Raw genomic sequence first — 13,303 nt, forward strand, 5'->3', positions numbered from 1 at the left:
ATAAGGTGCTGCCCATTTAAAACAGATGAGGAGGAATTTTTTCTTTCAGAGGGTTGTAAATCTGTGGAATTCTCTGCCCCAGAGAGCTGTGGAGGCTAGGTCATTGAATATATTTAAGGCAGAGATGGACAGATTTTTGAGCGATAAGGGAATAAAGGGTTATGGGGAATGGACAAGGAAGTGGAGCTGAGTCCATGATCAGATCAGCTAGATCTTATTAAATGGAGCAGGCTCGAGGGACCTAATGGCCTACTCCTGCTCCTATTTATTATGTTCTTGTGTTCTTATGAAAAAGGAAACATTCAGCACAGAACAGCCAGCAATGGAGCAATTTCTATTGGTCAAATCTTAAAATATTCGGGCCTTCTCACGATGGGAAACCTTGTTACTGGGCTGTAGAGTAGACCCTCTAACAAAAGCCAAGTTCTCATCTCTTTCAACAGTTATTATAGACACTCATATAAGGCTGATGAATTTCCACAAAGGATGAGTCACTGGTTTCCTGGATTGGTGTGGTTGGCTTATTTTGACATCTTTACGTGCACAATATGTTTTATTGTTCCTCTGAATTAATTGACCCTCCTTTGATCCTGGCTCTTCATTGGCTGAACCATTGAACCAGCACACTAGAAACAATATAAACATTTTATTATTTTGAAAACAGCTGAAATGACTGGTTGGAAATGTACAAGGTTGAGGGTGGAGGAATTTCCACTTACCTCTGGTAATAGTGTGCTCTTTATAATTTTTCAATCTGCTTATCTCATTGAATGAATTGATCTCCACCAGCACTGTAAAAAAGCAAACTGTACAATCAATTATCATTAATTGTTACATCCTTTCTGTTTCTTTCTTTTGCAGACTTTCTATAGGTATATAAAAAGGAAAAGAGTGGCGAAAGTAAATGTTGGTCCCTTAGAGGACGAGACTGGGGAACTAGTAATGGGGTACATGGAGATGGCAGAAACTCTGAACAAATATTTTGTATCAGTCTTTACGGTAGAGGACACTAAAAATATCCCAACAGTGGATAGTCAAGGGGCTATAGGGGGGGAGGAACATAACACAATCACAATCACTAAGGAGGTGGTACTCAATAAGATTATGGGACGAAAGGCAGATAAATCCCCTGGACCTGATGGCTTGCATCCTAGGGTCTTAAGAGAAGTAGCAGCAGGGATAGTGGATGCATTAGTCGTAATTTACCAAAATTCCCTGGATTCTGGGGAGGCCGCAGCAGATTGGAAAACTATAAATGTAACACCCCAATTTTAAAAAACGGGGCAGACAAAAAGCAGGAAACTATAGACCAGTTAGCCTAACATCTGTGGTTGGGAAAATGTTGGAGTCCATTATTAAAGAAGCAGTAGCAGAACATTTGGATCAGCAAAATCAGGCAGAGTCAGCATGGATTTATGAAGGGGGTCATGTTTGACAAATTTGCTGGAGTTCTTTGAGGATGTAACGAACAGGGTGGATAAAGGGGAACCAGTGGATGTGGTGTATTTGGACTTCCAGAAGGCATTTGGACTTCCACAAGGTGCCACATAAAAGGTTCCTGCAAAAGATAAAAGTTCATGGGGTTGGGGGTAATATATTAGCATGGTTAGAGGATTGGCTAACTAACAGAAAACAGAAAGTCGAGATAAATGGTTCATTCTCTGGTTGGCAACCAGTAACTAGTGGGGTGCTGGGACCCCGACTATTTACAATCTATATTAATGACTTGGAAGAAGGGACTGAGTGTAACGTAGCCAAGTTTGCTAACGATACAAGATGAGAGGAAAAGCAATGTGTGAGGAGGACACAAAAAATCTGCAAAAGGACATAGACAGGCCAAGTGAGTGGGCAAAAAATTGCCAGATGGAGTATAATGTTGGAAAGTGTGAGGTCATGTACTTTGGCAGAAAAAAATCAAAGAGCAAGTTATTATTTAAATGGAGAAAGATTGCAAAGTGCCGCAGTACAGCTGGTCCTGGGGGTACTTGTTCATGAAACACAAAAGGATATTATGCAGGTACAGCAAGTGATCAGGAAGGCCAATGGTATCCTGGCCTTGATTGCAAAGGGGATGGAGTATAAAAGTAGGAAAGTCTTGCTACAGCTATACAAGGTATTGGTGAGGCCACACCTGGAATACTGCATGCAGTTTTGATTTCTATATTTACGAAAGGACATACTTGCTTTGGAGGCAAGTTCAGAGAAGGTTCACGAGGTTGATTCCGGGGATGAGAGGGTTGACTTATGAGGAAGGGTTGAGTAAGTCGGGCCTCTACTCATTGGAATTCAGAAGAATAAGAGGTGATCTTATCGAAACGTATAAGATTATGAGGGGGCTTGACAAGATGGATGCAGAGAGGATGTTTCCACTGATGGGGGAGACTAGAACTAGAGGCATGATCTTAGAATAAGGGGCCGCCCATTTAAAACAGAGATGAGAAGGAATTTCTTCTCTCAGAGGGTTGTAAATCTGTGGAATTCGCTGCCTCAGAGCTGTGGAAGTTGGGACATTGAATAAATTTAAGACAGAAATAGACAGTTTCTTGAGCGATAAGGGGATAAGGGGTTATGGGGAGCAGGCAGGGAAATAGAGCTGAATCCATGATCAGATCAGCCATGATCTTATTGAATGGCAGAGCAGGCTCAAGGGGCCATATGGCCTACTCCTGTTCCTATTTCTCATGTTCTTATAATCCCATTCTCCTAATGTTTAAAATGATTGGGGTGATTCTGAGATCCAAATACAGTGGGGAACTGTTCTCGACAGAAGTGTGGGTGAGAAAGTTAGCATGCAACTGTAACAAAAAATACATTTTTAAAAAAGACTCCTCATCAGAAGTGCAATATCACAGAATCAAGCAGTGGACATGCGAGAATTGACACCCCTATCCCTCTTTGAGCAAAGGAAGGGAATGATCAGCTGGGGTTCCTATCTCTATTCAAATACTCTTGCTGGAAAGTGCGTGTATGTAGAACTCAATTCAGGATGGCGATGCCCTCCATAGTCCACTATTTTGATGAGACTCACTCTCCAGGCCTACATTTGGAGAATAGTCTTTTGGAAGAGGACTGTCCCCCATGAAACCATACCCGACAAGTGTCATACAAAAATGACGGGCAGGAAAAGACCAGCTGGTCCATCAAGCCTGCTCCACACTCATGATGCCGAGCGCATCATGACTAAACACTTCCTATCACACTCCCATCCTCCTGTCCCACCCTTCGCAGGCATGTAATCAAGCCAGGTCCAATAAGGGAGAACCCAGGTCCAATAAGGGAGAAAAATTCCTCTTCCATCTCCTCAGGGAATCAAAACCAGTGGTAGGAGATCACATATCTTCAGGAGAGGAAAAGGAGGAGAGAATTAGAAAAAATAAAAATTATAAATAGATAGACAAAAAAATGCTGTATTTTCTCCATCTCCTTCCAGCTAAGACCATCCCAGTTCTGTACAAGAACCTGACGAGCCTGGAGGTCAACAGCAGCAGTACAGTAATCCTGAACTGTGACGTCAATGGACGACCCCCTCCCAGCATCGCCTGGTACAAAAATGAGCAACGAGTTCTCCCAGCTTCAGGTGCGTTACGTGTTATTTACTATTTCTGCTGTTTTTTGGACAAGGTGGTGTGGATAGTCGATGGGAATGCCAGTTAGTCTGAGAGGTAATGTTCTCTCTTACTCTTTCCAAATATGGTCGTATCGCGCGCGTACTGTGGGCCTCGCTACCTCCCCTGAGTTTCTCAATTAAAAATATAATGAAACCCCAAAGTATCAAAAGGCCATTTCAAAGCTAATTTTTTTTAAGATACGTTGGGCAGTAATGGCGCCGGTAAGCACTTCCAGGCAGGCGGCCTGATTCCAGTGCCCTGCCAGGACTTTCGGTGCCGGTTTCAACGAGGCGCAGAGCATTACCCCCTGGAAGAGGCAAGCCAGTGTGCAATGCCTCTGGTTGTGACACCGGCTCCATTTATGGCTGCCGCCCAATCCGTAGCACTCTGTAGAGCGCCCTGCTGGGGCCGCTTGTGAAAGCTGGTGATCCGAGCTGTAATGGCCGCAGTGAGGGAAGTAATGTCGACGTCAGGTAAGTAGATTGTTTTTTTTTGCCATTTATGTTGTGGTGGTGTGAGTTATTTATTAGGAATGTTTTTGGTGGGTTTTGTTCATGTTCTCCGCCCCCCCCCGCAGGCCTCTCTTAAAGCGCTCCAAAGCCAGCCGTTTAACTCGGGATTTTCGCTTGCTCAACCGGCCTAGCGCTCTAAGAGAGGTGTGACACCTCCCTTAGTGCTCCACCCCACACTCAGGGCCCAGCTGATGAATTTTGCTGACTGAGGCGCAAGCTGTTCCCAGGCGCAAACTTTACCGCCCCACCGCCATTACCTCCCCCCCCCCCCCCCAAAATGAGCCCCAAAAATCCAGCCCACGTACTTGTATCTCTAAATAGTATTAGCTGTTAACAATTTTTTATCACTTCCAGCTTTTGTCCATCTGGACATGGTATTTAAGGCATGTGAGGCAGCTATCAAGAAACTAACTGCCCTCTCACATGTGGAACATGTAGACAACATTTCTTGGCAAACCTTTTGAGGGTTTATAGTTCAGAAACTTGCCTTATTGGTGATGGTTTATATTCTAATGTCATGTTCACCTTGAACTTTGACAAACATTTCCATGTGTCTATGTAACAATAGTCACTGTATTTGTTGCTGCGCGAAGAACTTTGAAATGTTTTGATGTGAAAGTTGCTATACAAATGCAAGTATTATTCATGGTATTTTTACTCAATTTCAATGCAAGAGATATCACATTCTGTTTATATTATTATTTCAATGTGCACAAAAAATTGAGAAAGACTCCGAAAATGTTCTTTCATTCCCAGTGCCTTGTCCTTTTCCAATTTATTCCCATCGATCATTTTTTATTAACTTCTGTTTTTTGTATTACCTTCATTTTTGTCTAAACTTCTATCTGTATTTTTATTTATCTGTCTATCTACAATAAAATCTAGAGGGAGAATTGGTATGGTTACTATCGGTAGCCGCATTGCAAACCTGTTTATAGGTACGAAGCAAATACAACACATCTTACTCTCCAAATAAATTGTACATAATATATAAATTGCACCTTCGTGCCAATTTTTATGTCTTCTAGCATGCAGCTTATAAAGCAATCTGGTTTATAGGCAACCATAAAATAAGGAGTGCAACTTATGTACCAGATTTAACGGTACTTAATGGTACTTGCCTTAAAACAAATACAATTCGCTTTTGTAAATCAAAATATTATGGCTCTGTGGTACTGAGCCATACTGATTAGGAGGGCCTCAGATTAATTCCCCAGTCTGCACCAAGTTTTCTGATCTCACCCAAAGTTGCATCAGGGATGCAATAATTTGCCTCAGCAGCCCGTGTTCAGAGAAATGAAAAATCAGCCAGGGTCTCTGTGATTGATGACTCTTCAGTGACTACTGCTGGACAGTGTGCATGTTTGTGTACAGCGAGGACGGGGCCCAGGAGTGAGGTTGAGGCCTAGCGGCGGGGTCGAGTCCCAGGGAAGGTGCAGCACGGGCTAACAACGAGGTCAGGAGGCCGACACTGCGTTCTCTGAAATCCAGGGAGAGAGGACCTGTGGGGAGGAGGGAGGGGGAACAGTAGGAGTATGTTTGTGTGTGTGTATCAGGCCTATGCAGCAGAGCCTGGTTTCTAATCATCTTGGATCCCCTTACCACTGAACCAAGACCTTGCTCTGTCAAGCCCGTGTGGTAGCTGGTGTGCAACGGTCACCCCCGTTAAAAGAATTCACGCACAGGCATCTTCCACCCTTTAAAATGAAGTTTGGGACCGCGAACACCAGGACCCTCATGGACAATCCCAACAGCGACAGACCAGAACACTGTACTGCTATCATTGCCCGGAAACTCAGACAATTCGACATAGACATCGCCATCCTAAGCGAGACTCAGCGGGCAGGGGAAGGCCAGCTCAAGGAACAAGGTGGTGGTTACACCTTCTTCTGGAAAGGCAAATCAGAAGAAGAATGCTGCTTCCATGGGGTAGGCTTCGCCATAAAAAATGAGTTAGTTGGGTGTCTCAGAGACTCCACTTGCGGAATAAACAAACGCATCATGACCCTTCGGCTCACCCTAGCGCTAAGGTCATCAGTGCATACGCCCCAACCCTGGAAGTTACGGATGAGACCAAAGAGGAATTCTACTCCAGCCTTGAACAATCCCTGTCCCGCGTCCCAATGGGCGACAAGCTTGGTGATTTTAACGCAAAGTTGGAAAGAACACAGACCTCTGGGGAGGTGTGATCAGCAGAGAGGGTATAGAGGAGACCAACTCCAATGGTACTCGCCTTCTGTCAAAATGCTTAGACATGGTCTTGTCATAACCAACACCTTGTTCCATCAGAGAGACAAGTACAAGGCCTCATGGCAACACGCTCGCTGCAAATACTGGCATCTGCTAGACTACGACATCGTCCGAGCGAGGGACTACATGGACGTCTGCATCATCTGCGCCATGATAGGAGCTGACGACTGTTGGACTGACCACCGCCTAATCTGCTCTATTATTTTCATCAATGTATCCCCAAAACAGTGATGGCAACAGAAACAATGCCACAGGAAAATCAGTGCTGGAGCACTCAAAGATCCTCCTAAGAAACCCCTATTCAGTCAGCGCCTCACAACCAACCTGACGACTTCCAGTGAACCGGAGACGCAGAGTGTCAACAGTGCCTGGTCTGCCCTCAAGGCTTCCATAATTAGCACCTGTAAAGAGACGCTTGGTCACTCCACCAGGAAATATCAAGACTGGTTCGATGAGAACGACCAGGAGATCCAGGAGCTAATAAGCTGCAAATGCAAGGCATTCTTGAACTGGAAACAGCATCACAACCTAAGAGCAAGAAAGCAGCTCTATAGACACCTGAAGGCCGAGGTCCAATATAAAACTTGTGACCTAAAGAACAGATGGTGGGTGGAAAAAGTGCAGGAGATCCAGCAATTTTATTATTATTTTTTCTTATGTTCCTATGCCTTACCAGAGTACCAAATGCCGCCAACTTTGCCAAGAAATATTGTGTCTGTATCAGGATTGAAAATATAGATTTAGAAAGGTTGATTGGCAGATTCCCACATACTTCCGTATTTACAAATGTTTCTTGCTCTGCTTCTCTCCTGAAGTTGGTGAATCTTGCATAGGTACAGTTCCACATGACCTAATAATGCACCCGTAGTACCTCATCCAAGTGGCCATTTTTCATCTTTGAGCCTAGCAAGAGAGTGTTAGTAGGGTGTGAAGGACATCACACTCCCACTGCTGGTTACTCTCCAGCGATTGTTGTTCCATGTAGAGAAATTGCAGACATCGAGTGAGAACAGGATTAGAGTTGGCTGTGATTTTCCCTCATAATCTAATACTCACTGTCAAGGTTCACGTATGAATAATGGCCATGTGAGGAAGGCATTGGAAATCCCCACCAGCAGTTATCAGCAGCAGAAAAAGAGGCAAAGGCAGAAATTTGGTCGAAAGAAAGGTACAGATTAAGAAAATCAGACAATAGTGATTATATTTCAATAGGCGGGCAGAATATCTTTAACAAAAAAAATTATTTATTTATTATTTAGAATCATTCTAACTTGGCTTTTATTTGTACCGTACATAGCCACGGAAACAAATTATGAACTTAAACAAAAATGAAGGTTTTATTTTTAACTGTTTCATTACCACTTTTACAGACCAACAGTAGCAAAACCTCTTTAAATGTTAATACTCGGCAATGTAATTTCTTTCCGAAATCCAGGCATCTTTCTGGGATCAGGAAGCAAAACTTTGATCATTGAGAGAATCAAACATGATGACGAAGGAGAATACAAATGCAAGGCTACCAATGAGAAGGGAACTGTGGAAACCTCTGCATACATATCTGTTCTAGGTACGGATCCACAAGAATGTTCTTCTTATTTATGACAGAAACTGTGAGTAGTGGGCCACGGCAGTGAAATGTTCCTCCCCTACTCCCCTCATAATTTTCATTAAAATGGTGGAAATAGGGAAGTCATGTTTTGCTTCATCGCATAAACAACTGCAAGGGCACACACACACGTGCACACGCAAACATGCACGCACGTGTGCACACACGCACAAACAAAGATCCACTTATCTATCATTTCTCCAAAGAATGCTAGCCTGTACCCTTGTATTTATATCGCAATGCTTTTCCTACAAAATAGCCAAGGTCACTGTTTTCTGAACTTCATGGAAAGATGGTCAAAACCACAAAACTCAATGCTAGAACACAAGTAAGAGTCCCAGAATCTCATGTAATAAATACAGAACTTGATGTATTCAGTTGCCATAACCAAATGGCTCATGTTATAACAGATACCCATTCAGACCAGTTTTATACCGTCTATCGTCTCAGTTGTTACATTCATAAGTGTTTCTGTCAAGAAGAGGTATTTTTGTTGTCATGGCAAGTATTGCACCTTGTGTATGCTATTGCCATGGCAAATATAAACAATGGTTTAACAGGGTTTAATAGTTATATATTAAAGCTCGTCTCACAACACATACACACACATTCAAAGGCCAGAAACTATCACTAGTCTGATGGCAGTGTTGTACCTCAATATAGGTTTCTCATCGCACTGGAAATTCACCATTATTTCTGGGAAATATTAAAACATTTTCCGTAAGCAACAACAATTTTTTAATGTCTTTCTTTTTTTAGGGTCTGAGGAAAAATCCAAGTTGGAGCTAATTATCTTGGTCTGCACTGGGGTAGCAGCTACACTTTTCTGGCTTTTACTCACCCTTTTTATCCGTAAGCTCAAGAAGGTAAGGTTAAAAATTAGCTTTCTGATTACAAAATTTATGTTGCACCATGGAACAAACGATCGAAATGCCAGATGAAAAAAAAAATGTACAGATTTATGGCACCCTGGAGGCATCGAGTGCTTCCCACCAACTGACTAAGTCACCCACCTCCTTTCAGAGTTTCCAGTTAACAACACCTGAAACATTGCCAGGGCCATTGTATACATCACTAGTTTGTTATTGATGTGTGAGCCCTGAGCAGTATTCTGCAGAATGTACTTAGTTAAAGTGAAATTGTTCTTATCTCGACTTGTTTTGTCAGTTATCTTAAAGGGTGGAACCTGGTTCCATGGTTTAAATCAAGGTGTCAGCCATGGTACAGTGCACACAACTCTGAGACATAAAGGTCATGGGTTCAAGTCCCACTCCAGAGACTTGAGAATATAATCTGGGCAGACATTCCAGTGCAGTACTGTGAGAGAGCTGCAATGTTGGACATTAAATATCAGACGTTAAATATCTGCCCTCTCAGGTGGAGGTAAAAGATCCCATGGCACTATTAGAAGAAAAGCAGGGAGTTCTCCCCAGTGTTCTGACCAACACTTATCCCTCAACCAACAGATTAAAACAGATTGGGGCCGAAATTGCCCCTTCCCTTAAGGCCCATTAGCGCCGGAAATCGGCGGTCATGCTGCGGTGTGCAATGGCCGCTGACTTTTCATGCAATGGCAGCCATTTTGAAAATTCCGCTCCTGCGGTATCCCAGCGGTGACCCACCCCACCGCTCCACTGCTGCCGATCCATTCTAAGTGCATCATCAGAACACCACTGATATTCCCCCCCCATCTCCCCCCACCCCGCCGATGGCGAAATTCCAGTGACAAGATCTTGTTCCCGCCACGCGTTGCCAAGGGCAGCTTTTTCTGCCGGTGCATTAAGCTTTGAGTCTGTTCAAAATAGCGGTGCGGTTCCCATTAAAGGGGAGGACCGACTGCCACTGCCGCCCTGTTTTTTTTTGGTCCGGCCGACTGCCATGTCAGGCCGACAATTATGCCCCCCCCCCCCCCCGCCCCTGGGTTCGGCCCCCTTTTGGGTGCCAGGCCGCTGGTCTGGCCGAAATCCTCCCTGGTGGCCCAGTGGACCGAACTTAAAGAATCGCACAGACTCTCCCCTTTAAATGAAGGGGAGAGCAGTGGTGACACGATACCATGATGATGTCATCAGTGTTACACTGATGACTGACAGCGGCGGCCACTACACCCGCCCCCCAACTTCCGCCCCTCTCGACTACGAACTTCTGCTTAGCACGACACATCGCCCCCATTATGACCGACTTCCAGTCCGCTGAAAAAAAGCCAAAGAGCGGAATTTCGCTCAAGAGGCCACCGCACCAGTAAAAACAACAGAAACATGGTCGGTGCCAGCGGTGGGCAATTTCAGCCCCATTAAGTGGTCATTATCATATTGCTGTTTGTGGGTGCTTGCTGTGCACAAATTGACTCCACGTTCCCTACATTACAACAGTGACACTTCAAAACTACTTAATAGGCTGTAAAGCACTTTGGGACATCCTGAGGTTGGGACAGGCGCTAGATAAATGCAAGTTCTTTCTTTCTGTAGTTGCTGGGATCACTCGGGTACTGCATGTAAATGCTCACTCTTCCTGTCTAATCCTAAACAATGACACTGATATTCTGCTTTGGTGGAACAGAGTTCATTTTTTGCACACCTGACCTTCCAACCACCACAAGATGTGCCCCGACCCTTACAGGTTTTGTAGCCTCACAGTCTCTGCCGACCTCTACCGGAAGTTGAACTGGACTGAGGAGGCAGGAGATTGGCTGCAGTAAGTCTGCCACAGCATAACATTGCCAGCAGCTCTTGTGCTGCCATTAGAAAACAATTTTTTTTTTAAATCTCATTTTTAGAAATCTCACCCTGTAATCAAATGCTGAACTTCAAATATTAACCGCCCTCCCCCAACAACTAATTGTTACCATGGTGCAAGTAATGGAAAATACATCAGATGATCTCTTTCGGCTATTTGAAAGTCATTACAACGTACTAACCCATAAAATGGGTGGAAATATCACTTGCAGCAGAAAATTAGTAGGGCATTTCCTGTCCCTGCCTCTGCCCACTTCAGTTCCACTATAAAATAAACAAAATATCTATGTCAGCCAGTGTTGACAGCCTATTCGACTATGTGGGACAATCACATTAACATTTACAGGTGCAGAGATTTCCAGCAGGACTCACCAGTTTGTCAGTGGCGGGAACCAAGGCTAATTTTTTTTAGCCCATGTGTGCCGAGGCCTATTGTGGTGACCCCACCACTAGCCTTAGATTAGTTAACTCAGTACAGGACAGAGGCCAAACTTAGGACTTTCTTGATCTTTATGGCTTATTAATACACTAAATGGTGTTTTTACTCATTGAACCATCAAGAGAGCTTTTCAGGCAGTATGTTGATGGTAACAGAAGAATAAGTGCATGGGTGTAAACTGACAATGAGCCATAATATCTTTGCAGCCAAGCTCTGTGGACATTAAAGCTGGATATCTATCAATCATAATGGATCCAGATGAAGTGCCACTGGATGAGCAATGTGAGCATCTTCCGTATGATAGCAGTAAATGGGAGTTTCCCAGGGACAGACTCAGGCTTGGTAAGTACAGCAGATTTACAGATAGGACACTTTACAAGAAAATAATATAACTAAAGGCATGAATTAATCTTTTAACCAAACTTTTCTTTGTATTCATGTTGTCTTTTCAATCTGCATTCACGACTTCAAAACATTCACCCAGTTATATCAATAGCAGCCTTGAAATCTAGACTCCGCTCACCAGTTCCTCCTCTAACTCATTCTTTCTCAGGACCTCAAATTGTGCAACTCCTTATCTTCACCCTCCCCAGTTTTTTCTTCATCCTACAAGCTGTTAAAACCCAAGATTGCATCACCAACCGCTTCTTGTTATCGCTCATCTTCCTTTCTAGTGTTTTGAAACTTGGCAATCTCCTGAATTAGATTTCTCAATAAAAAAGGAACCCTTTTGAGGGCCCACCCAAATATGGGAAACCCCGCAACTGCAGCTCATTATAAACTTAAACAGTGTTGCTTGGCAGTTGTGTTACTTGCAATGCACGGGAAGCAGTGACTAGAATTTGAGCACCCGGAGTGGAGGATGTATTTAGGACGCCGATTGCGAATTTTTCACTGAATTGGTCAGAGTGTGCGCTGTATACCCCCACCTCCACGTTCTCCTTCACGTCACACACCATCCTGACTTGGTGTGAAGTTTATCGCCATTCCTTCATTGTCGCTAGGTCAAAATCCTGGAACTCCCTCCCGAACAGCACTGTGGGAGTACCTTCACCACAAGAACTGCAGCGATTCAGAAGGCAGCTCACCACCACCTTCTCAAGGGCAATTAGGCATGGGCAATAAATGGGGGCCGAACCCGCATCCTATGAACGAATTTTTAAAAACATACTCCGACCAGTATCAGCTGGCAGCCCAGCTCAAGAGGATCCCAACGTTAAGTACCTCTTTATTTTTGTGGAGCCTGGAGGAGCAGGAGTTCTCCTCCACAAAACCAGCCTGGACCGCCCACCCCACACATCCCCCTCCCTGCCACCCAGAGATCGGCCCTTCCTCCACGCAATCACCTACCTTCCATCGGCCCATAGGCAACGGCTGCCATGGGACACTCAATCTCCGGCTGTAGCCCACCGTCCTGATGCCAATGAGGCTCAGCCCTCAAAGTGGCCAACCACCCCCAGTGCCCACCTCTTCATTGTTCAGATCGACTAGTATTAAAACACTCTACCTAAACGCATGCAGCATTCGAAATAAAGTAAATGAGTTGACGGCACAAATCATTACAAATGGGTATGATTTGGTGGCCATTACAGAAATGTGGTTGCAGGGGGGTCAAGACTGGGAATTAAACATACAGCGGTATCTGACAATTCGGAAAGATAGACAAGAAGGGAAAGGAGATGGGGTAGCTCTGTTAATAAAGGATGATATCAGGGCAGTTGTGAGAGACGATATTGGCTCGAATGAACAAAATGTTGAATCATTGTGGGTAGAGATTAGAGATAGTAAGGGGAAAAAGTCACTGGTGGGCATAGATTATAGGCCCCCAAATAATAACTTCACAGTGGGGCGGGCAATAATCAAGGGAATAATGGAGGCATGTGAAAAAGGAACGGCAGTAATCATGGGGGATTTTAACCTACATATCGATTGGTCAAATCAAATCGCACGGGGTAGCCTGGAGGAGGAATTCATAGAATGCATACGGGATTGTTTCTTAGACCAGTATGTTACAGAACCTACAAGGGAGCAAGCTATCTTAGATCTGGTCCTGTGTAATGAGACAGCAATAATAAACGATCTCCAAGTAAAAGATCCTCTCGGAATGAGTGATCACAGTATGGTTACATTTGTAATACAGATTGAGGGTGAGGAAG

General features: G+C 44.1%; 1 protein-coding gene across 1 annotated transcript in view; it reads left to right on the forward strand.

Moving 5' to 3' along the window:
- The window catches only part of kdrl (kinase insert domain receptor like), a 262,118-nt gene that overhangs the window by 180,306 nt on the left and 68,509 nt on the right, over positions 1 to 13,303 (forward strand). The window contains exons 14-17 of the mRNA XM_070882714.1: positions 3,431 to 3,577; positions 7,806 to 7,937; positions 8,736 to 8,842; positions 11,354 to 11,489. Coding sequence (XP_070738815.1) covers positions 3,431 to 3,577; positions 7,806 to 7,937; positions 8,736 to 8,842; positions 11,354 to 11,489 — 522 coding nt within the window. The remainder of the gene's footprint in view (positions 1 to 3,430; positions 3,578 to 7,805; positions 7,938 to 8,735; positions 8,843 to 11,353; positions 11,490 to 13,303) is intronic.

The sequence above is a fragment of the Pristiophorus japonicus genome, chromosome 6 (genome assembly GCF_044704955.1).
Source record: "Pristiophorus japonicus isolate sPriJap1 chromosome 6, sPriJap1.hap1, whole genome shotgun sequence".
NCBI classification, from domain to species: Eukaryota; Metazoa; Chordata; class Chondrichthyes; family Pristiophoridae; genus Pristiophorus; species Pristiophorus japonicus.